The sequence below is a fragment of the Halichoerus grypus genome, chromosome 7 (assembly GCF_964656455.1).
Source record: "Halichoerus grypus chromosome 7, mHalGry1.hap1.1, whole genome shotgun sequence".
Taxonomy (NCBI): domain Eukaryota; kingdom Metazoa; phylum Chordata; class Mammalia; order Carnivora; family Phocidae; genus Halichoerus; species Halichoerus grypus.
Genome location: NC_135718.1, coordinates 91,291,613 through 91,317,921, shown reverse-complemented (window position 1 = coordinate 91,317,921; position 26,309 = coordinate 91,291,613). Strand labels below are relative to the sequence as shown.

The 26,309-nt window shown below is 43.2% G+C and overlaps 1 protein-coding gene across 2 annotated transcripts in view; it reads left to right on the top strand.

The window, feature by feature from the left end:
• CNST (consortin, connexin sorting protein) overlaps positions 1-25,002 on the top strand; it is a 112,843-nt gene extending 87,841 nt beyond the window's left edge. For both annotated transcript variants that reach the window (XM_036110980.2, XM_036110981.2), the window contains 3 exons: positions 2,956-3,851; positions 17,534-17,669; positions 22,369-25,002. In XM_036110980.2, the coding sequence (XP_035966873.1) occupies positions 2,956-3,851; positions 17,534-17,669; positions 22,369-22,574 (1,238 nt within the window). In that variant the 3' untranslated portion in view covers positions 22,575-25,002. The remainder of the gene's footprint in view (positions 1-2,955; positions 3,852-17,533; positions 17,670-22,368) is intronic.
• The last annotated feature ends 1,307 nt before the right edge of the window (positions 25,003-26,309 follow it).

Genomic DNA, 26,309 nt, shown 5'->3' with positions numbered 1-26,309 from the left:
TGTGAGTTTGAGTCCCGAGTTGAGTGTAGAGATTACTAAAAAAAAAAATAAAACTTTAAAAAAAGAGAGAGAGGACTCATGGAGGAATGGGAGATGAAAGAGTAACTCACATACAGAGACATTTCTGTAGATTATGTGTTAGAACTTAGGTTAAGTCTAATGCTCCTTTTAGAACTCCCTCTTTAACTCAGTGTGTAGTAAGCATCTGTCATGCACTCAGCCATTATTCCATTTTTTTTCATCAGAGTAGAGTTTTTGTTAGTAGGTATGAAGTGAATGTAGTAGGGAGTAACAGACTCACTCACTAGATCTTTGGGTTCAGGAGCACTGATTAACAGAAATTCATGCTAATATTAACAGAAACATTAACAATATTAAGTTTTATACTAGAATGCATACTTGTCAAAAATTCAGAAAATATTTTTGATTAATCAGAGTGGATCAGACGTTTAACTTCACTTTTTCTTAGAACATTACTGAAATGTCAGAAAGGTATTCTTTTTTTATGGGTTTTATTTGTTTTTAAAGATTTTATTTGAGAGAGAGAGCGCACGCGCACACTTCTCGGGGAAGGGGCAGAGGGAGAGGGAGAAGCAGGCTCCCTGACTAGCAGGGAGCGCAATGCCAGACTCTATCCCAGGACCCTGAGATCATGACCTGAGTCGAAGGCAGATGCTTAACCGACTAAGCCACCCGTTTTTTTAAAAGATTTTTTTATTTATTTGAGAGAGAAGGAGAGAGAGCACTAGTATAAGCAGGGGGAGGTGCAGAGGGAGAAGCAGACTCCCACTGAGCAGGGAGCCTGATATGGGACTTGATCCCAGGACCCTGACATCATGACCTGAGCCAAAGTCAGAGCCTTAACTGACTAGCCACCCAGATGCCCCCAGAAATTCATCCTTAAAGGCAGAAACCCACAGCCACAGAATGGGTGAGGAAGCAGCAGCAGATGCAACATCCAGAAAGTTCCAGAAGCTGAAAAGCAGGTGGATGGGTGGCAACTGGCTTATTACACCAGAGAAAGCAGAAAGCTGAGTGTCTACAGGAACAATGTTGAGTCCTGCCTGGGAAGGTTTGGGAATGGGAAGCACGGAGGTGCCTCTAATGTCAAGCATTCAGGGTTGGACTGGCAACGGGAGGTTGGGCTGAAAGCCTATAGAAGAAACACTTCGACGTTTATAAGCCCTTTCTGCCAAGCGGGAGGCTGACACTTATTTCCTAGAGCACCTGAGCTAGAGGAAATGTGGACGTGGATCAGGCACAACTCAAGGAAGGGGTATTAGGTAGAAAATGAGGATTGAGTGAAAATCTTACCACCTGAATGGCAAGAGCCTTAGCCTGCTTTCTGCAGCTAGCATCTAGAACTGTGGCGGCTGGTCTCCTGCTTCCTCTCTGGGAAACTGGCTACTCGTCCAGGAGATAAAACCTCCACATACTCATATTAAAGGCCTCCCAGCAAATGGCCCAAGCCCTCTTCATCCTACACTGAGGACTGACCACTCCTGAAGACTTGCCTTTAGCCACAGAGCTGCTTGTTGCCTCATTTAAGAAAGCCTCAGATAGGAAAGACGGAAACCACATCAGTCAGTCAAACCCCAAAGAAGCTCAAAGGAAATAAAATGGAGAGAACAGATGAAAACTTTAAAAAAATGAACAGTGTCACAGGTTAGAGAGGATATTGTATATATGAAAACAAGAATAAGGGGCGCCTGGATGGCTCAGTTGGTTACGTGGCTGCCTTTGGCTTGGGTCATGGTCCCAGGGTCCTGGGGTTGAGCCCCACATCGGGCTCCTTGCTCAGCGGGGAGCCTGCTTCTCCCTCTCCCACTGTCCCTCCTTGTGCTTGCTCTCTACCTCTCAATCTCTGTGTGCCAAATAAATAAATAAAATATTTTTTAAAAAAAGCTGTTTGCTTGTTTTTATTTTTTAAGATTTTATTTATTTATTTGACAGAGAGAGAGTACAAGCAGGGGGAGAAGCAGGCAGAGGGAGAAGTAGACTCCCGCAGAGTGGAGAGCCCGACGGAGGGCTTGATCCCAGGACCCTGGGATCATGACCTGAGCCAAAGGCAGATGCTTAACGACTGAGCTACCCAGGTGTCCCAAAGATTTTTTTTTTAACATTTATTAGAGCATGAGCTGGGGGGGGGTGGGCAGAGGGGGAGAGAGAGAAGCAGGCTCCTGCTGAGCTGGGAGCCTGGCACGGGGCTCGATCCCAGGACCCTGAGATCATGACCTGAGCCGAAGGCAGACACGTAACCAACTGGAGCCACCCAGGTGCCCCAGCAAGGATTTTTTTTTTTAAATGAAGGAATGAGGCAGTTTTATCAACAGCATGCAAAATAAAGTGGAAATGAGAAAGGAAAATGTATCCTAGTACACAGTGTGGGTCAGTTGTGAATAATATTTACAAAGCCATAGCAGGGTAAACGTGAATATTAATTTGCCCCAGAATCCTGTTGAATTGTAGTGGGAAGCTAGAGGAGGGGAAATAATATATCATTGGGGGGAAGGAATAGCAAGAACTGAGAGAACTAATCCTCTTCTCCCACAATAGGTAGTCTTTAAAACTGAAAAATCCATAAAAATAACAGTATAAATATTATTTTCAATGGAGGGTAAATATGAAAGGAAGTATAGAAAACCAATAAAGTTCAGAAAAATATCTTTCAACCTTTGAAAAATGACTTTTTCAACGATAACGAAGACTAAATTACGTATTCATATTCTTAACATGTTATGAACAATCTCTGTTAGTTTGTATAGGTAAAGGGTTATTGACTGCATAGAGTATTTCCTCTCTAAATACACTATTAATCCAAGCAGATGCAATTTGCACTGGAGAGGTTTCAAATTTTGTTGTGTCACACGTATTAATTCACCTATGTCCTTTCTTTTCCCTCCTATGCCAAGTGTTGTTTTGAACCTTAAAACAACTTGTTTTTCTTGTCTTCAGAGAGTGGAAGTTGTCTTGGCCCCGAGCCAAGGGGAGAAAGCCAGCGTCAAGAGAGAAGCCAGGAGAGCAGCCCGGGCTGTCACCCTATGGACAGGCAGGCCGAGCCCCCGAGCCTGCTGGTAACTGCGGGGAAGCGCCACACGGAGGAGCCGCTGTGCGGCGCGGCGGCCGCGCGGGAGCTGCACGCCCCGCCCTGGCCCTCGGCCGGGAGCCGCTCGGAGGACGCCTGTGAGGATGACAGCCGCCCGCAGCGGCCTCAGACGGAGGCCTGCCGCGATGTGGCCGCAGCCGAAGGCCCCGCCGCAGCCCCCGCCGCAGCCCCCGCGGCGTTGCTCCCCAGCGAGTCCATGCTAGAGCCGTTGACCTCACCCGGCTCTGACCTCTTAGCTCCGGCGCCCGCCTCCGAGGGACAGTATTCCCGGACTCAAAGAAAGGGACTCCGTTTGCCACTTAAGGATGCTTCTGAGGCGTTGCCCACGGACCGCCTTGAGAACAGGGACTTCAGTGAGCTGCAGCAACCTGATCTCACAGACAGCGATGGAAAATCACCACGCGGGCCGCCGGACCCAGAGCGCTCCGAGAGGGCACTTCGTGAGAGTAATCAAGTGTCTGACTTAAGTGCGGCGCGTCCAGAGGTGTGTATGGCCCCCGAGGAGAGGGGGGGTGAGGACAAGCACGTCAGTAAAGAGACGGAAGACTATTTGAACAGCCTGTTGGAAGGATGCTTAAAAGAGACTGAAGACTCCCTGTCATGTGAAGACAACCAGGAGGAAGACTCGGACCTTCTTCCAGATCTTTCTCCTGAAGAAGCCTCCTACAGTCTGCAGGAGGATCTGCCTTCCGACGAGAGCTGTCTTTCTCTTGATGATCTCGCAAAAAGGATAGAGATTGCAGAGGTAAGTATGGGATTTAACAGAAGTGCAATTAAAAGTAAAATGAAATTTTAAAAGCACATCTCTACTAAATAGTGCCTTGTTTTTGTAAATTTTCCCCGGTTTCCAGCATGAGGGGGAAATCTATTTAACTTAAACTTCTAATAATTAGTAGTTTTATTTTTCATATTGAATAGGAAATGAATAAGATTGAATAAGATGGCTTTTGGTCATGATGTTTATACTTCAGGAACTTTTATTGCATGCCTCCGGGGACAGTAAGTGTTATGAACACTGTTTTTTATACTGCTGTGACTTTTATTTGACAGTTCTGGCAATTATGATCAAGACAAGATTAGTTACATTCTTGTAAGGAAATCTCATTTTTTTCCCTCATAATACTCTTATGATTATTAATATATTTTTTAATTCTTTAAAACAGTACAACAGAACAAAGGAAACATTTTAAAATACAGTAGGACAAGGAGATACTGGGTGGATTTTTAAGTCATTAAGTTGTACGTTGTGAATCTTCTCTTTCTTGTAGTATTAATTTGTAAGCTGTAGGTTTGAACAAACTTCATACTTACTGCTTGACTAAGTCAAATGTTATACATAATCCAAAGTTTCTCCAAACAGTAATGAAGACGGTCAAAACAAAAAATGACAGAGAGGATCAAGATGACCATTCTCCTTTGTTTGATAATAAAATTTTTTAAAGTTAAGGGAAAAAAAGGGGCACCTGGGTGGCTCCGTTGTTTAAGTTGTCTGCCTTCAGCTCAGGTCCTGATCCTGGGGTCCTGGGATCGAGTCCTGAGTAGGGAGCCTGCTTCTCCCTCTCCCTCCGCCGCTCCCCCTGCTTGTGCTCTCTCTCTTTCTCTCAAATAAATAAATAAAAATCTTAAAAAAAAAAAGTTAAGGGAAAAAAAAAGCCATATGCAAACTGTAGCCCCCTGGGAAGGTGGCCTTGTATAGTGGAAAGAGGTCTTAGTCTGAGGTCACATACGGACCCACCAGCTAGCAGCCCTACAGAGTTCCTGCTGACCTCTCCACGTTGCTGTTTCCTCCCCTGAAAATTAGGATACCAGCTACTCTTCCTGTTTTTCATCTTACAGTTTTTTCCAAGTCAGCTTTTAAGTCCCATTTATAGCCATTGTTTTCTAATTCTGCATCATCATTGGGGGTGGGGGGGTGGGGGAGGAACAAACTTCGAGTAGAAACTGGAAAAGCAACAGAGCCAAAGTAGGCACCAGAGTGCCCGGGAAGGCGGAGCGCTGTGGGAGCTTGCTCACTTCATCGGTGTGAGGTCACTGGCTCCCTGCATTGCCGCCTCTCATCAGCTCCCCAGCAACTAGTCTTCATTTTGTCTTGACAAAGTTGGATAGAATAGTAAAGCACTTGATCCGGTATTCATTCATTTGTTTATTTTAACCAGATTTTTATTACCACTTACAAGTCAGCCCTCTATAAACTATGATTTTTTTCTTCCTAATTTTCTCTTGAAATTGTTTCATATGCTTAATGAGTGCAGAGTTTCTGTCTGGTGAATGGAAATTTTAGAAGTCGCTACTGGTAGTGGTGGCACGACGCTATGAATGTAACTAATGCCACTCAGTTGTTAAAATTGCAATTCTATGGTAGACGTATCTTACCACAATTTTTTCTTAAAGTTAAAAAAAATTAAATAGAGGGCACCTGGCTGGCTCAGTCGGTGGGGCAGGTAACTCTTGCTCTTGGGGTCGTGAGTTCAAGCCCTACCTTAGGTGTAGAGATTACTTAAAAATAAAAAAAAATATTTGAAAGAAAAGTGTTTTCATTTAAAAAAAATTAAATAGAGCCAGTAGTAAAGCACTGGACCCAGCATTCCTTCCCTTGTTTATTTTCACCAGGCCTCTGATACAGGGAACCATCGAAACAGAAGTCATACCTGGATTCAAATCTAGCTGTAATACCACAAGGTCAGCCTTCTCTGACCACCGCTTTTCACACCAATAGTCAAGTTGACCATCTGGGGAAAAGACAGAAGGTCTAATTTTACCTTTTTAGGTATAAACAGTGAAAAAGGGTCAGAGCTCCCCTACTGCATCTCCCTGCTTTGCAGAACACTTACGGTGGGGGTTTGCTGTTGAACTCACGTTGTATTACAACCAAGCGGAGTGTTCCTTCCTCAGCCTCATAACGTCAGTTTTCCCTACTGGATAATACCTAGCAGGTGGTGGAAACTATTCACATTTTTAAAGTTGTCTTTCCTGTGAAGTTATTTTTTTATGTGTGATGGTTCCCTTTCCTAAAATTCTATTGATCTGTTAAGTTGTGCTGTTTTAAGAACCTCAAAAGCTACATATAATTAACAAAACTAATTTGCATTCCTGTGATAATGCTGAACAGACTGTTTCCGAATATTTCCTTCTCCATTCTGAGGAGGATACATCAATAAATTCTGCTTTACCCTGTTAGGAAAAGAGTTTTTAAAATTTCAAAACTTGAAAAAAAAATAATAAAATAAAAAAATAAAAATAAAAAAATAAAATTTCAAAACTTGGGGTGCCTGGGTGGCTCAGTCAGTTAAGAGTCTGCCTTCGGTTCAGGTCATGATCCCAGGGTCCTGGGATCGAGCCCCGCATCGGGCTCTCTGCTCAGCGGGAAGCCTGCTTCTCTCTCTCCCTCTCCCTGCTGCTCTGCCTACTTGTGCTCTCTCTCTCTCTGTCAAATAAATTAAAAAATCTTGAAAACAAACAGAAAAGAATAGAATTTCAAAACTAAAAAATCACTAATGCTTACAATTTCCTTAATACCTTAAGAGTGAAGTTTTGGGCCAAGTAAAATGTCCAGGTGATAGTGGGTTTGCTTATAAGTGCAAACTTCTTCTTCTTTTTAATTAATTTATTAATGTGAGAGAGAGCACGAGAGGGGGGGAGGGTAGGAGAGGGAGAAGCAGACTCCCGGCTGAGCAGGGAGCCCAACATGGGCCTCGATCCGAGGACCCGAGTCACCCAGGCACCCCCCCCCAAACTTCTTTTAAATCCAAACACCGTTGCATGCTCTCAACAGAATTCTAAGGCTATCTCCCATCAAGTGCTGAGGATACAGCGAGGAATCAGATGAACTTCTGATTTCATCTCTTGGGGGCTCACTTGGGTAATTTTACTGGAATTGTTTTTAAAATATTTTTCATGCTTCCGTACTTGGGTGAGTTGGGGATACAGAGCATAGTGTCCACATGGCTGTGCCATAAGGAGCTCTCTGGTCTCTCTTCCCACCCTGCCCTTTCTCCTGTGAGTGACTCTTAGCGATTTCCTCACTACTCCCCACTCTTCCGACCTCTGTGATTATGGTGGAATGTTCTTTCACTGCCATGTTTTCCCTTTTTGCTGGTCTTCCTGCTCTCATTCTCTTGCTACTCCTGCATTGCTCAGCTCTGTCTGCGGCACTCCTGGGCCTTGGCAGCCACTACCAGCCCAGCAGGAGCGTTTGCTGTGTCCTTTAAACAACCAGGTTCATCCCATCAGATGAAACAATTCATGCAAAATCTCTTAGAGAACTAAAACGATCTACACTAGTTTAATTCAGTGATGCAGAGACATGTGTAAATGAAACTTTTCTGGGTTTGAGGAGAATTTTTAAATCCAGAATAACTTTGCTAAGTAGAATGATAGCTTAGTGTCTGGAGCACTAATGTTCTTTCTTACATAAAAAAGACCATTACACACTCTCACCAGAAGTGTAACCTGCTCTTTTAAAAAGCATCAAAAACATTGAGGCTCATTTCATAGATTTTTTTTTTTAAAGATTTTATTTATTTATTTGGCAGAGAGAGAGATAGCGAGAGCAGGAACACAATAAGGGGGAGTGGGAGAGGGAGAAGCAGGCTTCCCATGGAGCAGGGAGCCCGATGCGGGGCTCGATCCCAGCACCCTGGGATCATGTCCTGGGCCAAAAGCAGACGCTTAACAACTGAGCCACCCAGGTGCCCCTATTTCATAGATTTTTAACATGAGAAGTTTATCACACGTGCAGCGTCAGCAAGGTAGAGAGATTCACTCTTTTGTTCCCTCCTCAGTAATTTTTACGTAACTGCTGTGTGTACCACGACATCGCAGATGCAATGACTGAAAATTCAGATAGGGACACTCCGTGTGTAAAGCCTGCATTCCCAACAGGTGTCCAGGTGTTATCTGTTGGCTGAATTTCACTATCCTAGTTTTTGGGAAAAGATGAAATCTTATTGTAATACCCGTAATATTCTGACATGATCATTTTAATGTCAGAACCCAAACTCCCTTTCCCCAAGGAGCCTGGTAATGCCAGTAAATCATTGACTTGCTTGATTCTGGAACCTGGGAGGGTTGTGTTATCTTCTCTTTAAAACCCTTCAGCTGAGGGGCGCCTGGGTGGCTCAGTTGGTTAAGCGACTGCCTTCGGCTCAGGTCATGATCCTGGAGTCCCAGGATCGAGTCCCGCATCGGGCTCCCTGCTCGGCAGGGAGTCTGCTTCTCCCTCTGACCCTCTCATTCTCTCTCTCAAATAAATAAATAAAATCTTTAAAAAATAAAAAAATAAAACCCTTCAGCTGAAATAAATAAAAATAAAAAATAAAACCCTTCAGCTGTTCTACGGCACCTGGGTGGCTCAGTTGGTTGAGTGTCCGACTCTTGACATGGGCTCAGGTCATGATCTCAGGGTCGTGGGATTGAGCCCCATGTCAGGCTCCACACGCAGCGCAGAGTCTGTTTCTCTCTCTCCCTCTGCTCCTCCCCCCACTTCTGCGCACACACTCTCTCTCTCTCTCAAATAAATTCTTTTTTTTTTTTTTTTAAGATTTTGTTTATTTATTCATGAGAGACAGAGAGAGAGAGAGGCAGAGGGAGAAGCAGGCTCCCAAGGAGCAGAGAGCCCGATGCGGGACTCGATCCCAGGACCCTGGGATCATGACCTGAGCCGAAGGCAGACGCTCAACCATCTGAGCCACCCAGGCGCCCTCAAATAAATTCTTAAAAAAAAAACAAAAAAAAAAACTCTTCAGCTGTTCCTAGCATCAAACCTAAGACAAGAAATATATTCTTCAAATTCAAGGTGGTATCATGATTCAACACCATATTGCTAATAAAAGTCCACTCAGCTTTTGGTAGATTGTTCCATGAGGGAGTGGGGATGAGGGAGTTGTTTTATTTTCTGAATGAGTGACATTGAATATTGGGTAAATTTTATGATAATTAATCTGTCTTGGGGCACCTGGGTGGCACAGTTGGTTGAGCATCTGCCTTCGGTTCAGGTCATGATCCCAGGGTCCTGGGATCGAGTCCCACATCTTCTCCCTCTCCCTCTGCCTGCCATTCCCTCTGCTTGTGCCCTCTCTCTCTCTCTCAAATGGATAAATAAAACCTTTAAAAAAAATTAATCTGTCTTTTCACATTGAAAATAATCATAGTGTATAATTCAAGAGATCCCCTTCGTGAGCACATTTTAGCAGCATGATACGCCTTATGGAAATAAACAATTCGTTTTTCTTTTTAATATATACATGTGTAATCTATTTGCGGGGACATGATAGCTGGGGAAGACGCCACTTTGCTACTGCTTGGGGCTCTAAAAAGTTCTTGATCTGAAAGAGGGCAAAACGTGTTCCTGGCTCTGTCTTTATCACAACATTTACTTAGATGTCTTCAGATCTCCCTGTGTCTCAGGAAACAAAACCTTAAACTTTATGATGGGGAGAACACTGATGACCCAGAGTTGCTGTATGATTTATCTTCAGAGATGCTGTGTCCTCAGAGTGCCCTCCGTGCAGTCTTCATCTCTGTCTCTTGGCTCGATCACTGGGATAGGGAAGTCTTGTGAAGACGAGCCACTGTGGGATTCCACACGGAGTTAAGATGGGAGGCCAGGGCTAAGCAGCAGTTTATGAAATCCTGTAGGTACCTGGTCTGTGGATCCTGCACAAAGGAGGGTTTTAGAAACAGTGATCGTGGCTGTTCTCTGCAGGGGAGCAGGGCAAGCCCCACTTCCTTGCAGTGGAGAAAATGCAGTCTTCCAATCACAGAAGACACTTCATGGGCAATGGTTGACCCAGGGCTCATGTCAAAGTCCAAAGAGCCTCCCAAGGATTATCCAGGAATGACCTACCTTTTCTTGTGCCAGATGGTCTCATCTTTGCCTTTCTTTCTTGTCCTGCCCTCTAAATCTTTTTTTTTTTAAGATTTATTTATTTATTTACTTGAGAGAGAGAGAGAGAACATGAAGGGGGGAGGGTCAGAGGGAGAATCAGACTCCCCACTGAGCAGAGAGCCCAACGCGGGACTTGATCCCGGGACTCCAGGATCATGACCTGAGCCGAAGGCAGTTGCCCAACCAACTGAGCCACCCAGGCACCCTTGTCCTGCTCTCTAAACTTTCTAATTAGTGCACCTCTTGATTGTCGAGTCTCTTGCACCCGGCTTCTCTTTTCCATGTAATCATTCTTTTAATTTACATCTTTATTGCTTCTTCCTGGACTTTTGCCATAGCTCCTCAGTAAGTTTTCCCATTCCTCATATCACCTTGGTCTCCCCCTCCAAATGGTCTTAGGTTAGCACTAAATTTGGGGTCTCAAACTGGTACCCAGAGGGGCCAGTCAGGTAATAGAAGCAAATGAATGACTTAGTTGTAGAGTGATGGGGGGAGGTTCCCGTCCTTGCCTGGCCTCCTGAAGTCCTGTCTAGGGCTGTTCTGTTTCCTTCTTACTATAGGGCACACACAGTCTTCTACACTAATTGCAAACTCCTTAAGGGTGGGGATCCTATTGAATACATTTTTGTATTTTCTACAAAGCCAACACGTTATTGTCAATAACAGTTACCTATAAAGGGCAAGGCTTTTGTTTTTAAACCTACTGTACTTAGAAAAATAAATAACCTTTGAAAACATACTTAGTTTTGATTATGTTAAGGGGAAGATCTATGTTATCCAAATAAGTGTAAGCTAGGTGCTGTCTATATGTAAACTGCTCATCTGTGTATTCATTTTCTCTTTGGCATATTTGTTGAGCACCTACTATATTCTAGAAACTGAGGACACACCAGCGAACACAGGTCAGGTCCCTACTCTTGTGAAGCTTACTCTCTAGAGGGAGACACACATAATAAATAAGTTCACTTAAAAATAAACAATGTAGGGGCACCTGGGTGGCTCAGTCGTTAAGTGTCTGCCTTCGGCTCAGGTCATGATCCCGGGGTCCTGGGATCGAGCCCTGCATCGGGCTCCCTGCTCCGTGGGAAGCCTGCTTCCCCCTCTCCCACTCCCCTTGCTCGTGTTCCCTCTCTTGCTGTGTCTCTCTCTGTCAAATAAATAAAATCTTTAAAAAAAATAAATAAACAATGTAGGGGTGCCTGGGTGGCTCAGTTGTTGAGTCTGACTCTTGATCTCAGCTCAGGTCTTAATTTCAGGGTCATGAGTTCAAACCTTACGTTGGGCTCCATATTAGGCATGGAGCCTACTTAGAAAAATAAAATAAAATAAAATAAAATAAAATAAAATAAAAATAAAAAAATAAACAGTGTAGGCTCAGATATCAGTAAGGGCTGTGCCTAAATCTCAGCAGGGTGAGGAATGGAGAGAGACGGAGCTGGTGGGCAGGGTGAAGGAATGGGCTCTTTTAATCCAGGTTGGGGGAAGGCACTGGGAGAGCACAGCTGGGGCACAGTGAACAAGGGGAAGAATAGCAGAGAGTTCAGGAAGACGGGGAGGCTGAAGCCGGTGCCTGTAGGGCCTCCAGACCAGGGTCAGGAACCAGAATCACATTCAGTCAGTGGTGGAAAGCTATAATTTTGAGCAGGAGATGTGACCTGATCTGCTTCCTGGCTGCTCCGTGGAGACTAGAAGGTATGGAGATGGGGCCAAAGCAAGGAGACCCATCAGGTTATTGCCACAGTTGAGGTGAGAAGTAGTGAGGGTGGGATTTAGGTCGCAGCAGTGGATATGGTGAAGATGCACTTCTGAGGGCGGGAAAATTAAATGTTTTGTTCTGGAATCTACCTATTTAAACAATTTACTGGGGATTAAAAAGTGGCGTAGTTCTTGACATTCTTACTTCTTTTCCTATTTTGTACTTACGAAATTGTCCCGTTAAGCAAATTACAAAAACACGAGGTAGTGCCTAATTTAGAAACTTAGAGACATGATTAACTCCTATTTTTATTTTTTTAAAAACCTTTTTCCTCTTTTAAATTCATCTTTTAAAAGTTCAGCATTGACAGACTTTGTCATTATTTGTTTTTTCCTCCTTTTTGCTCTCTCCGTGTTGCACTGTTGTAAGATACAGCAGTGTGGGGTCAGAGGTCCCCACCGTGTTCTTTCCGGAAGATGGCTTTCCTCCCCGTAGCCACCTCCTCTTGCTCCAGCTGTGACTTGTAATATTAATTTGCTGTATTAGGAGCCATGACATTAATCTACTTGCAGATTAATTGAATGACACAAAGGATCTTTCATCTACCCATCTCCTCCCCCACGTCCCTAGATCAATGGATTTAGCCATTAGTTGAAGCATCTCTTAATTGGGGCGATGTGTAAGGTAAGGATTTGTTGCTAGAGATATAAAGTACTTTGGAAAGACAAAAGAAAATGCTTAGGTTTATTTGAAAATTCTGTTCATCTCACTTTAATTGCAACATATAACAGACGACACTAAGCAAAATTTTAATAGTCATAGGAAATAAGATCTCTTCACATAAAGAAAATGGCAAGAGGTTTAATGAGCTTATATTCAAACTCTGCCAGTAGCTGGTGCGACAAATGTAAGCAGGTTATATTAGCTGTCTGAGCTTGGCTTGTTCTGTAAAATGGGACTAATAATGCCTGTGTGATAGAGTTGTGAAGATTAAATATGGCATGTTGTGTAAATGTGTACCGATCCGCCAAATTATAGGTCTTATTATGGAGCCCAAATCTAAAGGAGCAGGCAGGGAACATCGCGTCCCTTCACTGAACAGTGGTGGTAAATTTGACACATCCTTCTAGAGTGAAATCACTGGCGTGTAAGCTACTTATAATATATGAATATGATTTGTGAATGTTAATTCTCAAGTTGTTGAGACACCCAGGCATGTGTTCCTGTTCAAAATTCACCAGCCTTGAAATTCTGGATTGGGCGAGCCTCTATCATTAGAGGAATATTACGTGGTATCTGCTTTCTCCTTTAATTTTTTGCAGAGGCAGTTCTTTTTTTTTTAAAGATTTTATTTATTTATTTGAGAGAGAGAGAATGAGAGAGAGCACATGCGAGGGGGGAGGGTCAGAGGGAGAAGCAGACTCCCTGCCGAGCAGGGAGCCCGATGCGGGACTCGATCCAGGGACTCCAGGATCATGACCTGAGCCGAAGGCAGTCGCTTAACCAACTGAGCCACCCAGGCGCCCTGCAGAGGCAGTTCTAAAGGCAAGGTCCTCTCAGTGTTTTCCTTGTCACATTAGGATTTACTGTGCCAGTAGAGTTGCAAAATAATTTTGTTTTTTAGATCAGTTAATTCTTAAAATGCTATTTAAGACAATCATTGATATTTGAGGGGACGTGCAATAGAACTATTTATTTGCAAGTGTACAGGACTGGGCCAGATGGATGTTTTGTTTTGCTTTTGTTTTTAATTCTTCACTTATTCATGGAGTACCACCAGCGACAATTACATTAATTACAGCTTAGACGTTCTTTTTGTTCTCAGTGGAAGGGCTGTTGTGTTTTGTTTGGATAGGAAAGAAACTTCGTAATTGAAGTGGGAAACTAAATTTTTTTTTTTTTTAAGATTTTATTTATTTATTTGACAGAGACAAAGCGAGAGAAGGAACACAAGCAGAGGGAGTGGAAGAGGGAGAAGCAGGCTTCCTGCTGAGCAGGGAGCCCGACGCGGGGCTCGATCCCAGGACCCTGAGATCATGACCTGAGCCGAAGGCAGATGCTTAACGACCGAGCCACCCAGGCGCCCCCTAAATTTGGTTTTTAAAAGCTTTATTGAGGGGTGCCTGGGTGGCTCGGTCGTTAAGTGTCTGCCTTCGGCTCAGGTCATGATCCCAGGGTCCTGGGATCAAGCCCCATATCGAGCTCCCTGCTCCGTGGGAAGCCTGCTTCTCTCTCTCCCACTCCCCCCCTGCTTGTGTTCCCTCTCTTGCTGTCTCTCTCTCTGTCAAATAAATAAATAAAATCTTTAAAAATAAATTAAAAAATAAAAGCTTTATTGTTTTGAGATTTAAAAATTAACCTTTTAATGCTGACATTGTGGTTAAAAGAAGAAAGGTGGGGGAAGGGTTTCAGACTTTTTTTAGGGCAGTTTGGAGAAGACATGTTTCCATGTGTCCTAAATCATCTTCTCTACCTACTTAGAAACACTTGGCAGTCTTTTGAGTGAGACCCCAAACTGAGACCCTGACCTTGCTTTGGCTTACTTGCCTTTCTACCACAGAATCAAGGAAAACTCTGACAAAGTTGTTTCTTAAACTTTTTATGTTTGACTGCCTTGGTGTGGTAGATAGAATTTCTGTGCTGGGGGTAGGTTCTAAGACCCCTGCCGAAAACTCTTGCCAAAACAGAAAGGACCACACCCACCTGTCTTCTAAGAGTTTCCCCCTGGGCACTCATCTCCTGTGCCTAAACTTGGTCCCACCATCCCTTGTTCTGGGTCTATAGACTGTAGGACCGCAGGGCACTGAGAAAAGAAAGATTCCCGGAGGAGGTCCCTGAACATGACTGAAAGGAGAGAAAAGAGCACACACCCTCACTTCACACTGGGGTGCGCCTGCTGAAACAAGCGGGTTTTGGTGGAAGAGGAAAAGGAAAGAATGTATAAGGTGTGGTTAGATTTATAGCCAAGAAGTAAGGGTTGGGTGGGGGAGGGTGTCACAGCAGAATGTTGACCCATCCCACACAACCGTAATTTCTCCCCTCTTTCAAAAACTTGCCAAAGTTCATCGCCACCCACAGTAAATAAGGTGGGGCCACTTGGGAAGGCTTGTATTCCTTAACGGCATGACTTCCAGAGCCAGATGCCACAGATGAGGCCAACCAGGGGCTAGGGTAGGGGCCTCCCAGCCGGTGTGCTAAGACTGGCTGCTGGGTCTTGGGAGCACATCTGTGTTTTTCTAGATGACTTCAGAGTTCCGCTGAGTCCTTCAATATACTTTTGTTCACATTCACTGTCTTTTGATTTATGATTTGAGTCTGTTTCTTGAATTTACAGATTGAAAATTCGTATCACAAAGATATAAAGGTAACAGAAACGCCACTCTGGGGCTGATCCGCACACTTATTCTTTTTTTCCCCCCCACAATTTTTAATAGGATTGGTTTTTTTTTCTTAGTATTTAAAGCAACTTGAAAACACTTATGGTTTTAGGTGAATTTGCTGTAGGTAAATGTATGACTTTATTTTATGGAGAAAATAGATCGTGAAAATAAATAGTCTATGAAGATTCCCGCCCCCTTTTTTCCTACATTTACGAAAAATAAAAAGAATATCAGTGATACCTCATGAGTAGTAATATAGCCATTAAAAGTCATTTCCAGGGGTGCCTGGGTGGCTCAGTCGTTAAGCGGCTGCCTTCAGCTCAGGTCATGATCCCAGGGTCCTGGGATCGAGCCCCACGTCGGGCTCCCTGCTCCGCGGGGAGCCTGCTTCTCCCTCTCCCACTCCCCCTGCTTGTGTTCCTTCTCTCGCTCTGTCTCTCTCTGTCAAATAAATAAATAAAATCTTTAAAAAAAAAAAAGTCATTTCCATTTTCTATCTCTTGCTCTTCAGAAACTTATTAGGACTTCTTTTCCTCTCCGTTTCAGTATGGTACATGTAAAATCATTCTTTTTTTTTTTTTTTTTTCTTTTTTTCTTTTTTTTTTAAAAGGTAAAATCATTCTTTTCTGTTGCAGAAAGGGGCTCTTTAATGTTGGATAAAGGGAGTGTTTGATGTTGTTGCTTTCTAAAGAAACATTTGAAAGACTATATTCCTTTGCATATTTGTGTGTTCCATTTTATTTTATTTAATTTATTTTTTTTTTAAAGATTTTATTTATTTATTTGACAGAGAGAGACACAGTGAGAGAGGGAACACAAGCAGGGAAGTGAGAGAAGGAGAAGCAGGCTTCCCGCGGAGCAGGGAACCAGATGCGGGGCTCGATCCCAGGACCCCGGGATCACGACCTGAGCCAAAGGCAGACACTTAACGACTGAGCCACCCAGGCGCCCCTGTGTGTTCCGTTTTAATGTCACTAAAGTGTTTTGGTTTTCTCAAAAGAAGGACATCACCTGAAATACACATTTCCTATAAAAAGAATAAATTGCTAACATTGATTTTTTTTTTTTTTTTTGAGACCCATGTTCAGGGAAGCCCAGTAGAAGATTATATTGAGTCATTTGGCCCTAAAAGCCTTGAGTTATAAAAAAAAAAACTAACAGGATCAGTAATATTTATGCATAGCACATTATCAGAGATGGCTGGCTGGAGCTGGAAATCGCATTAAGTATTTTATGCCATCGATCAGATAAATGACATCACAGGCAGAGCCTTCAGCTTCCAGTGACCTGCTCCCAGCAAGTCACTGACATCTGCATGTTAGGCCCACAATGCCCACCTATGTCATCATCTACAGCTTGTCCATCAGGCCAACTCACAGGTTAACTTCTTTGAATCAACCTGCTGCTTGGGTGGGGAGGGGGGGGCACCTTTTCTTCCTAGTGTGGCTCGACCAACTGATCCCCTTCTCCCTACACCGTGGAGTCTCTTAACTCCTAAATGGCAAGGGGTTTTGTTTTTGTCTTTGTTCCTAAATAAGGGGTGGACGGAGGCAGCATAGAAATGGGTAGAGGTGGGGGACAGGAGATTCTAGCCAACTCTTTCTCCAAAGGGCCAAATAGTAAACATTTTAGACTTTAGGGTCTGTTGGAGCTACTCATTTCTGCGGTTGTAGCAGCCCTACAGGGTATGTGGATGAATGGGCTTGGCTGTGTTCTGATTAAATGTTATTTACAAAAAGTAGGCAAGGGGCCTTTGGCCTATTGCCCATAGTTTGCCGACCTCTGCATATTACAAAGTAACATATCCCTAAGAAACTGGCTCCGAGATTTTCCAGAAGAGAACTCCTTAAAATATTGTGAGCAGTAGAGCATAATTTCATAAATACATAGTGTCTCAGAGGAACCGAGCTTACTGCCCATTTTGATGTTAAGAGTTGGCATCAGGGGGCATCTGGCTGGCTCAGTCGGTAGAGCATGGAACTCCCCATCTCGGGTTCTTGAGTTCATGGCATCAAATATATTTTGCATCTCACATGTTCATTTCTTAAAAATTGCTGGTGAATGGAAAAAGAAGTGGCGGACCACCAGCGTCTGTTATAAAGCAAACGCCAGCACTCATGATTAAGCAGAGTGGGGCTGTGAGTGATCATTTTACAGATGCCCTCCGGGGACGTGGAGCCGAGAGCCGGGTGGGTACAGAGGGCCTCGTTTCCAGTCCGTGCGCGCTGCGTCAGACCCCGGGCCGGGGAGTCGGCCCTGGGATGTGGGAGAGCTGCTCGAGTTTCAGATGTGTGTATTTTGTGGTCTTCTGCTTAGAGTAAAAGTATTATTTTGTTGTAACAATTCTGATGATTAATTGTGATGGGTTTTTTTCTGTAGGAATTGGATAAACCTATAATAGAAATTCAAGTGCCTGTTGAGTAGAATTGGCCTTTTTACTGTTCCATGTGAACTATCTCCAACAGGTTGTCCCTGCAGAAGGACTGGTCTCTATATTAAAGAAGAGGAACGAGGGTGTAGGAGACCATCCTGCCCAGATGCAGCAGAAACCATCGAAACGAAGAGTGAGGTTCCAGGAGATTGATGATGACTTAGATCAAGGTAAAGCGCCCGGGGGTGGGGGTCCGTCTAGCACCGAGCTGCCTCTCTGGATTGGCTGAGAGTGTGTTTGGTAATAGCGTTTGTAAAAAGAACATGTGTACTTCGTTGCTTTATTATATTCTGTAAAGAAACACGTAGAATCAAATGATCATCAGCAATTCTGTTATTCCTGAGCATTTGGTTCAAGTAAGTGAGCAAGTCGTAAACTTCAACTCCTGGCCTCCCTATCTCAACCGATGGTCTGCTTGGAGCTCATTTCAATTTCCTGTTTAATACTTTTTTTTTTAAGTGAGCCTGCTATTGCCTTTTTTTTTTTTTTTTTTTTTTTTAGTGACCATTAATACTCCTCCTTTGTAGGTCTGAGAAATATTTCTGGATTACAAGGGTATTCAGATACTCTCTGGTGATTTTTTTTTTTTAAGTATTTTTGCTTTTATTTTATTTATTTTTTAAAGATTTTATTTGAGATTGAGAGAGAGAGAGAGAGCACAAGCAGGGGGGCAGCAGGCAGAGGGAGAAGCAGATGCCCTGCTGAGCAGGGAGCCCAACAAGGGGCTCGATCCCAGGACCTCAGGATTATGACCTGAGTCACCCAGGCGCCCCCCTCCGGTGATTTCGTCATGACTCTACAGGAGAAAGTGCCTCACAGCACTGTAACACTGCTGCTCACCTTTGACCCTTCCCTCCTGCACGCGCGTGTATGTGCGTGTGTGTGTGTGTGTGTGTGTGTGTGTGTGTGTGTGGTGGTTGCTAGGGCTACCCGAGGCCTAGGTCAATAAGGGTGAGAAGAAATACAGCCAAGCGCTTTTCAGGGGGCTTCTCAAGTTTATAAAATAACAGCATTGCTAAAATAACAGAGTAAACACATACCTGTGCTTTCTAGGCACATAAAGTGGCAGCAGTAGAGGTCTCTAAATTTTTACAGAAGAAAGCTTCCAATTTATGGTTATAAAGGAGCCTTGGAAACGATCTGTTCCCATCCCTCCTTTTACCTCTGCACCCAGGCTTCTCCAGAGAGAGTGCTTGGTTCTCTGCACGAATGGCACTGAATCGTTGCTTACCAAGAGGAGCCCCAGATGTACAGATGATGTTCCTACGTACTTGGTGGCCATCATGTCTTAGCCCGGTCACTTAGCTTCTGCTCGGCAGCCACCTGTGCCTCGAGGCCTCCTGGTTTAGCCACGAAGCTCTAAACAGTTTTAACACCTGTCGATAAAACAAACAAGACAAATGTTTAAAATAAACTGTGAAGAATGTTCACCTAGAAATATAGGATTATGAAGAAAAACATGGAAAACTACATGTACTAGATGGTTGACATAGATGGGTGAGAGTGCATGATGCCAAAAAAACAGAAAAGAGGGTGAAAAAAGCTGAACTGACCAAAAAAAACAAAAAACAAAAAAACCCCAAGAACTACAGTAATGATATTGTACTTATTCATTTGTAGAAAAATATATTTGCATGGATGCATATAAATTATCAAACCTATTGACTATTAAAATTTATTAAACTATAAATTTGTAAATCATAGAAAGTATAATTACATAATCCTATTTTTAAAGTTTTTTTTTAAGATTTTATTTATTAGAGAGAGAGCAAGCACGCACACAAGCGGAAGGGGGGTAAGAGAGAGAGGGAGAAGCAGACTCCCCACTGAGCAGGGAGCCTGACTTGGCGCTTGATCCTAGGACCCTGGGATCATGACCTGAGCTGAAGGCAGACATTTAACCAGCTAAACATCTGCCTTCGGCTCAGGTCATGATCCCAGGGTCCTAGGATCGAGCCCCACATTGGGCTCCCTGCTCAGCGGAAAGCCTGCTTCTCCCTCTCCCACTGCCCCACTGCTTGTGTTCCCTCTCTCATTGTGTCTCTCTCTGTCAAATAAAAAAAAAAAAAAGTAAGAATCCTGAAAACTGTGTCTTTGATCTGGAAGGATACACACCAGAGTGTGTTTGCCTCTGGGGTGGGAGAGGAATATGCTTGAGTAGGAGAAAAACAGAGTCCCTTAGATTCTTAGATGTTTTTGTGTTTGAATTTTTACAGGAAGAATATATTCACATAATCCTGTAAAATCTTCCAAAAAAGTCTATTTTGTTTATATTATGTTTTATAAAATGTGGGGTTTTTTTATCATAAAAGTAACATATGTTAATCATGAAAAAACTCATGCAGTAATGGGGCACCTGGGTGGTGCAGTCCAACTCTTGGTTTCGGCTCAGGTCACAATCTTGGGGTTGTGAGATGGAGCCCCATGTCGGGGTCTGCATTCAGCAGGGAGTCTGCTTGGGATTCTCTCTCTCCCTCTGCCCCTCCCCCCCACCACATGTGCATGCTCTCTTTTATCTCTTTCTCTCACTCTCTAAAATAAATAATAAAATCTTAAAAAAAGGGCGCCTGGGTGGCTCAGTCGTTAAGCGTCTGCCTTCAGCTCAGGTCATGATCCCAGAGTCGTGGGATTGAGCCCCGCATCGGGCTCCCTGCTCGGCGGGAAGCCTGCTTCTCCCTCTCCCACTCCCCCTGCTTGTGTTCCCTCTCTCGCTGTGTCTCTGTCTTCAAATAAATAAATAATTAATAATAAAAAAAAAAATCTTAAAAAAAAAAAACAACTCGCACAGTAATGAAGTAAAACAGTGTCAAGTCTTCTGATCTTCCCTTGAGGGTTTCCCCCAAGTACTAATTGAAGTTTCTTACCATCTTTTCAGGACACATTGTGTATATATGTGTGCACATGTGTATAGACACACTGACACATACATGTTTTTTGTTTTAACACAAATGGGTTCATTATACTGTTACGTCACTTCTTTTTCATTTAACCATTGATCTTGGATGTCTTCCTATGAGAGAACATATTAAACTTACTTCATTCTATTAAACAATTGCATATTATTTCATTATATGAATGTCCCATGATTATTTAATTGTTCCATTATTACTGGAATAACTGAGTTATTCTCAACTTTATGCTCTAACAGACTTTGTCACAGTGAACATGCCCGTAAATATGCTAGTTTGTGATGTGCTAATCTGTAGGCTGATTCCCAGAAGTGAATTTGTTGGACTAAGTGATAGGGTCCAGCTGCCCTGAGGCGGTCCTGGTTTACACCTGTTGTCTCAGCTTTGTCCCCCCACACTCCCTCGCTGTCAAACATGTCTCAGTCAGGAGGATAAATTTTTTTTTTTAAGATTTTATTTATTTGACAGAGACACAGTGAGAGAAGGAACACAAGCAGGGGGAGTGGGAGAGGGAGAAGCAGGCTTCTCGCTGAGCAGAGAGCCCGTTGTGGGGCTCGATCCCAGGACCCTAGGATCATGACCCTGAGCTGAAGGCAGATGCTTAACGACTGAGCCACCCAGGTGCCCAGGAGGATAAATTAATTTAAAGTTTTAATAGATACTGCCAGATCACCTTCCAAGAAGGTTCTGGTAGTTTCTCATCATGCTGATCAAAGAACTTTTCAGTCTTTTTCCAAATTTAAAAAATTTTTAATTATGAATGATCATTAAGGCTTTCCAACCAAAGAATAGCTATTTTCTTAATATAGAGAGACCGATAAGGACATTTTTATTAAAAACAGGCCTGCTTGTCATTAAGCAAAATAAAAAGAAATCACTGTACTAGCTAGACCATCGCTGTTCCACTAAATGGTAAGAATAAAATTGAATAATGGCACCTGGGTGGCTCAGTGGGTTAAGTGTCTGCCTTCGGCTCAGATCATGATCCCAGGGTCCTGAGATCGAATCCCACATCGGGCTCCTTGCTCAGTGGGGAGTCTGCTTCTCCCTCTGCCTGCCACTCCCCCTGCTCGCTTTCTCTCTTTCTCAAATAAATACAGTTAAAAAAAAAAAATGAGGGGCACCTGGGTGGCTCAGTTGGTTAAGCAACTGCCTTCGGCTCAGGTCATGATCCTGGAGTCCCGGGATCAAGTCCCACGTCGGGCTCCCTGCTCAGCAGGGAGTCTGCTTCTCCCTCTGACCCTCTTCCCTCTCATGCTCTCTGTCTCTCATACTCTCTCTCTCAAATAAAAAAAAAAAAAAAACGAGTAAAATCAAGTGAGATGCAAAAGTGATCCCACCCAAAGACAATTTTTTATTGTTTAATATCAAATTGACCTTGCTTTAAGGTGAGCTCCTGATGTGAACTCCAAAGATATTGTAATATTGAGATTGTAATTTGTACTCTAAAATAAGGCTATGAGCACATCAGAGAAGTACTGCCCTTCTTTTCTTTTTTAATGGAAGCGATTATATTCGTTGTATAAATGAGCTAGTTTTCATTTTAGCATTGACAGGCTCCACAGATATATGTGTCTGTGGTGACTGACAGGTGTCTGTGGTGACTGACAGGTGTTTGTCTGGTGACTGACAGGTGTATGTCTGTGGTGACTAGCAGGTGTGTCTGTGGGAACTGACAGGTGTGTGTCTGTGGTGACTGGCGGGTGTGTGTCGTGACTGACAGGTGTATGTCTGTGGTGACTGACAGGTGTGTGTGGTGACTGACAGGTGTGTGTCTGTGGTAACTGTCAGGTGGGTCCCACGCAGTCCTCACATGCACTAGCTTTCTGTCAGTGACTCCAGCCCCTGGAGGACTCAGGTTAACTAGAAATGTCTACTTACCGTGACCAGTGAGAAGACAGCAGACACTGGGATTTCCATTTTGCACCTATTTAACCTTACTCTGTTCTCATATTTGCAGATGAAGTTGGAGGTGGTTCCTGTATTTTACTGGTCTTGCTGTGCATAGCAACGGTTTTCCTGAGTGTCGGAGGAACCGCATTGTACTGCACTTTTGGCGACATGGAGTCGCCCGTTTGTACAGACTTTGCGGATAACATGGACTTCTATTACACTAAGTTACTGCAGGGAATGGCGGAACTGAAACACTGGGTCTACCTCTCCTAGCAGCACTCAAGAGGCACAGGCATGCTGGCAGTGAGAATCAAAGAGTGAAACTTTCTAAACGGCTTTTATTTTCAGAGTTCTGTAACATGCATCCCCTCCCCCAGCGAGGAGCCCTGGACTTCCAGAAATGGCAGCTTGAAATGGTAATCCAGAGGAGCTCTCAGAATAACCCTGAGCATTGTGGATGGAAGGAATGGTCTTTGGAGAGCACATCCACCCACTCTGTGCTACTTCCTAGGGGAGCGAGCTATGCCCAGCAGAATCTCAAGGGCATTGTTGGAGCTCCACCATTTTTAGCTGCCTTGTCAAGCTAATGGTTAAAGGACACTTGGTTTACATTTGTTGGTCCAAAGACATTGCTTCCAGCCATCATGCAATAAGTTTGTGTATAATCAAAAGGAGTTACCTTACGGTTTCATTGTCTTTTTTTAGTTAACCTTGGGAACTGTGTAATTTAGGCTTTGTGCATTATTTCCAGATTCTGTTCATCTGTGAAATGATTGTGTGTGTGTGTGTGTGTGTGCGCGCGCGCGTGCGCACACGCGTGCATGCATGCATGTCTGTTTCAGATGGTTATCATAAGCAAATACCCGACCCAGAATAACAAAGATGATCTTTATTTGAACCTGACTATAAATGTGTGGGCACAAATAGAAGGCTTAAGTGTGGAACAGATGAGTGGTAGAAATCTCGGCCCTGAAATCAGACACTGTGATAGATCTGTGACAATTAATTTGATTAACTAGCCAGAAATTAATCACAGGCCTAGAGGTAAAGAGGAAAAACTATAGAGCTCCCTCTAAGTCTCAGGCACCCAGCTTCATCATGGATTCAGTGCTTGCTGAGGAATGTTGAGTGCTGGACTCACTTCTCAGTAGGTGAGCACGTTATTAGGTTCTGAGAATCTAAGAACCAGAATACAAAGATCAAGAAGATAATAGTTCCTGCTCTAGATGTTTTAATTCTGGTCTTAGGTAAAATAAACTCCTACTTTGGCAAATGAAATTAAATCACGATATATAATTCAGTATTAACAAATCACACATTCAGATGTTTGAATGTGCATTCATATCATGGGCTTGATTTAGACCTCTTATGGAGCTGTTCAGCGAAAATTCAATCAATCATAAATAGGTAAGTGTGTGATTTTTGTTTCAATCTGTCAGTTTGATGGCATTTCCTTTTCTAAGGTACAGCGGTCTAACATTTAGAAAACCTTGCTTTGGCTTTTTATAGCATAGGCAGCCTTTTAACAGAGACAGAACACATGAATTCTAGTTTTTTAGCAAGTGACCATTATTTCATGTTTTTTGTTAGGATCGTTTGAAAGAAAAAGGGAGAAATTACTTTCTAGTTGTTACTGGCTGGTACAGTACCTCCCTGTGTGTTTCTGCTTATTTATTTAGATTATATGAATTTTAAAGGGCTTTTTATATAAGTTGGTAGTCTGTTGTTGAGCATGCGTTCGGTTATCCCAATGCTACATATTTAATTGCTATGTACTTAGTGTTTTGATTTTCTATAATTTCAATTCAGTATATTTTTAGGTTTGTTAATTTTTAAGTTGATGTTTTATTTTCACTTATAATACTGTTTGACTTGTCTCTATCATGTCACCATAAACTGTAATATTTTCAAGAATTATAGATCAAAGATATTTATTTAGAAGTGTACAAGAGAGTGAAATTTAGATTCCTTATACTTAAGGCTGATTTTATTAGAGGATTATTTTAATGTTCTATTATAAATTTTAAGAATTTGTATTCAGATGGTATGTAAACTATGTAAAATGTTGATGGTACTATCTCACGTGGTTCTAGAAAAGATATTCTACCCAAATCCGCTGTGAGGGGCATCCCCATCAGAGACAAACCTCTTCTGTTTAACCCTCGTGATTTCTAGTTACAGGAATTTGGTGGTGGAGATTTCTGCCAGTTTTATGTCAAGATAAATCAGAATTTCCCTCCTGTTCACCTCTTTTAGGTCACTATCGAAGTCCTAAATACCATAGCATCACATTTGCTGAAACTGAAGATCTCACACTGGGGCACAAGGACTGAAACAGAATATGGGGTTCTCAGGGGCCCAGGGAGTGTCAGACAAACCGTGTGTGTCCTCACTGCTTCCCAGGGAGTGTGAGGTGAGCTCAGGAGCATATTGATATCTTGACTTAAAATAAGCATGAAATCTCAACTAGAAAAATTAGGGCAACTTTAAAAAATGAAATAGTCATTTATTGCATGAATTGGAGTAACTCCATCTGGTGATAAAAGAAAATTATCTCACGCGTAAAAAATTCATTCCAGTTTTACTACAATGTAATTTTTTCTGCCATTTGAAAGTACTGACAACTCTTTGTAACTAATCTTCCCTAAGAACTGTATTTGAGGGTAACAGATCAAGCTTGTAATTTAAAATGACACCAACACAGCGTCTCAGAGAGTTTATTTGAACCCTGGGAGAAAAACTGCTTTAAAGCGACAATGTGAAATGCTTTGAGAGGTTGGTCTGGCCCCACAAGCAGACGGCCGTCTATTTTGGGAAGTCTAAGAGGTCCCTACGTGAAAGCTCTTCTGGTTCTAAAAGCCCTCCCCTATCTGCCTGACACAGTAACTGAAATTTACTCTAAAAACTCATTCCTTCGGATTTAAAAATCAAAATCCACTGGGCAGTGACTGTGTATTATAGAGGATTTGAAATTTGAAAGCAGACCTTGTTTTGAAAGGACAGGTGTGAATTGGGGCATGCTGGGGCAGCGGTGCGGAGGGGGCAGGAATTGAGAAGCGAACAAGGGAAGGTGGGGAAGGAACAAAGAAATCCTTTGGCTGTTAACCCGCTTTGCTGAGAGGCTGGCCCGGTTCAAGGAGAGACTGATTTTTGTCTTCCCACTGACGTGACCTGCCTAACTCTTGAGGATTTCTGTGGGTTTAAGTAATATTAATGCACCCTTGTATACTTCCCCGTGCAGTGTATATAGTGTTTTCACATGTATTCATGTGATGGTTACATCATGAAACACACATCGCTCAGTGCAGATTTGTATCTCCCCAATCCCGTCTGCTTTCCATCCTGCCACGTTATCTCCACCCTCAAAAAGAATGAGAGCGATCTAGGGTTGACGGCGCAAGTTCTAGTGCCATCTGCTGTTTTAACAGCCTCAAGGATTGACATTTATCGAGCCTCATGCACTAGCCCTGTAAAAGCTACAGTAAATTAAAAATGTCCTGAAGGATTCTAGGACAGTTTAACTCTCTCTGAGTTTAGGGTGCTGAGAGAAAAGGTATCTCTTCTCCCTGGTTCTAACGGGAGTAACTGCTAAACTCAATTTTTTGCTTGTTGCTCTGAGATCAGGGCAGAACCACGAGCAGTGTGTCACTGTCTTGCACCTTGACAAATGTGTGTATGCCTGCCATGTGCCTAGAGCTGGGTGCTGGAGCTCCAGGAACAAGAAATCATAGCAGCTTAAAGAAATTAGTGTCTGGTGAGATACATGCATTTGTGAAGGAGGAATCAAAATGAAGAAATTGAGGGTCCTGCTACCCGTGGGAGTAGAAAATTGAGTTCATTCTCTCCTACCAGGTGTCATGCACTATAAGGAACAAAAGTAAAATTCTAGGGGCTCTTGGGTGGCTCAGTCGGTTAAGCACCTGCCTTCGGCTCATGTCATGATCCTGGGGTCCTGGGATCAAGTCCAACATCGGGCTCCCTGCTCAACAGGGAGTCTGCCTCTCACTC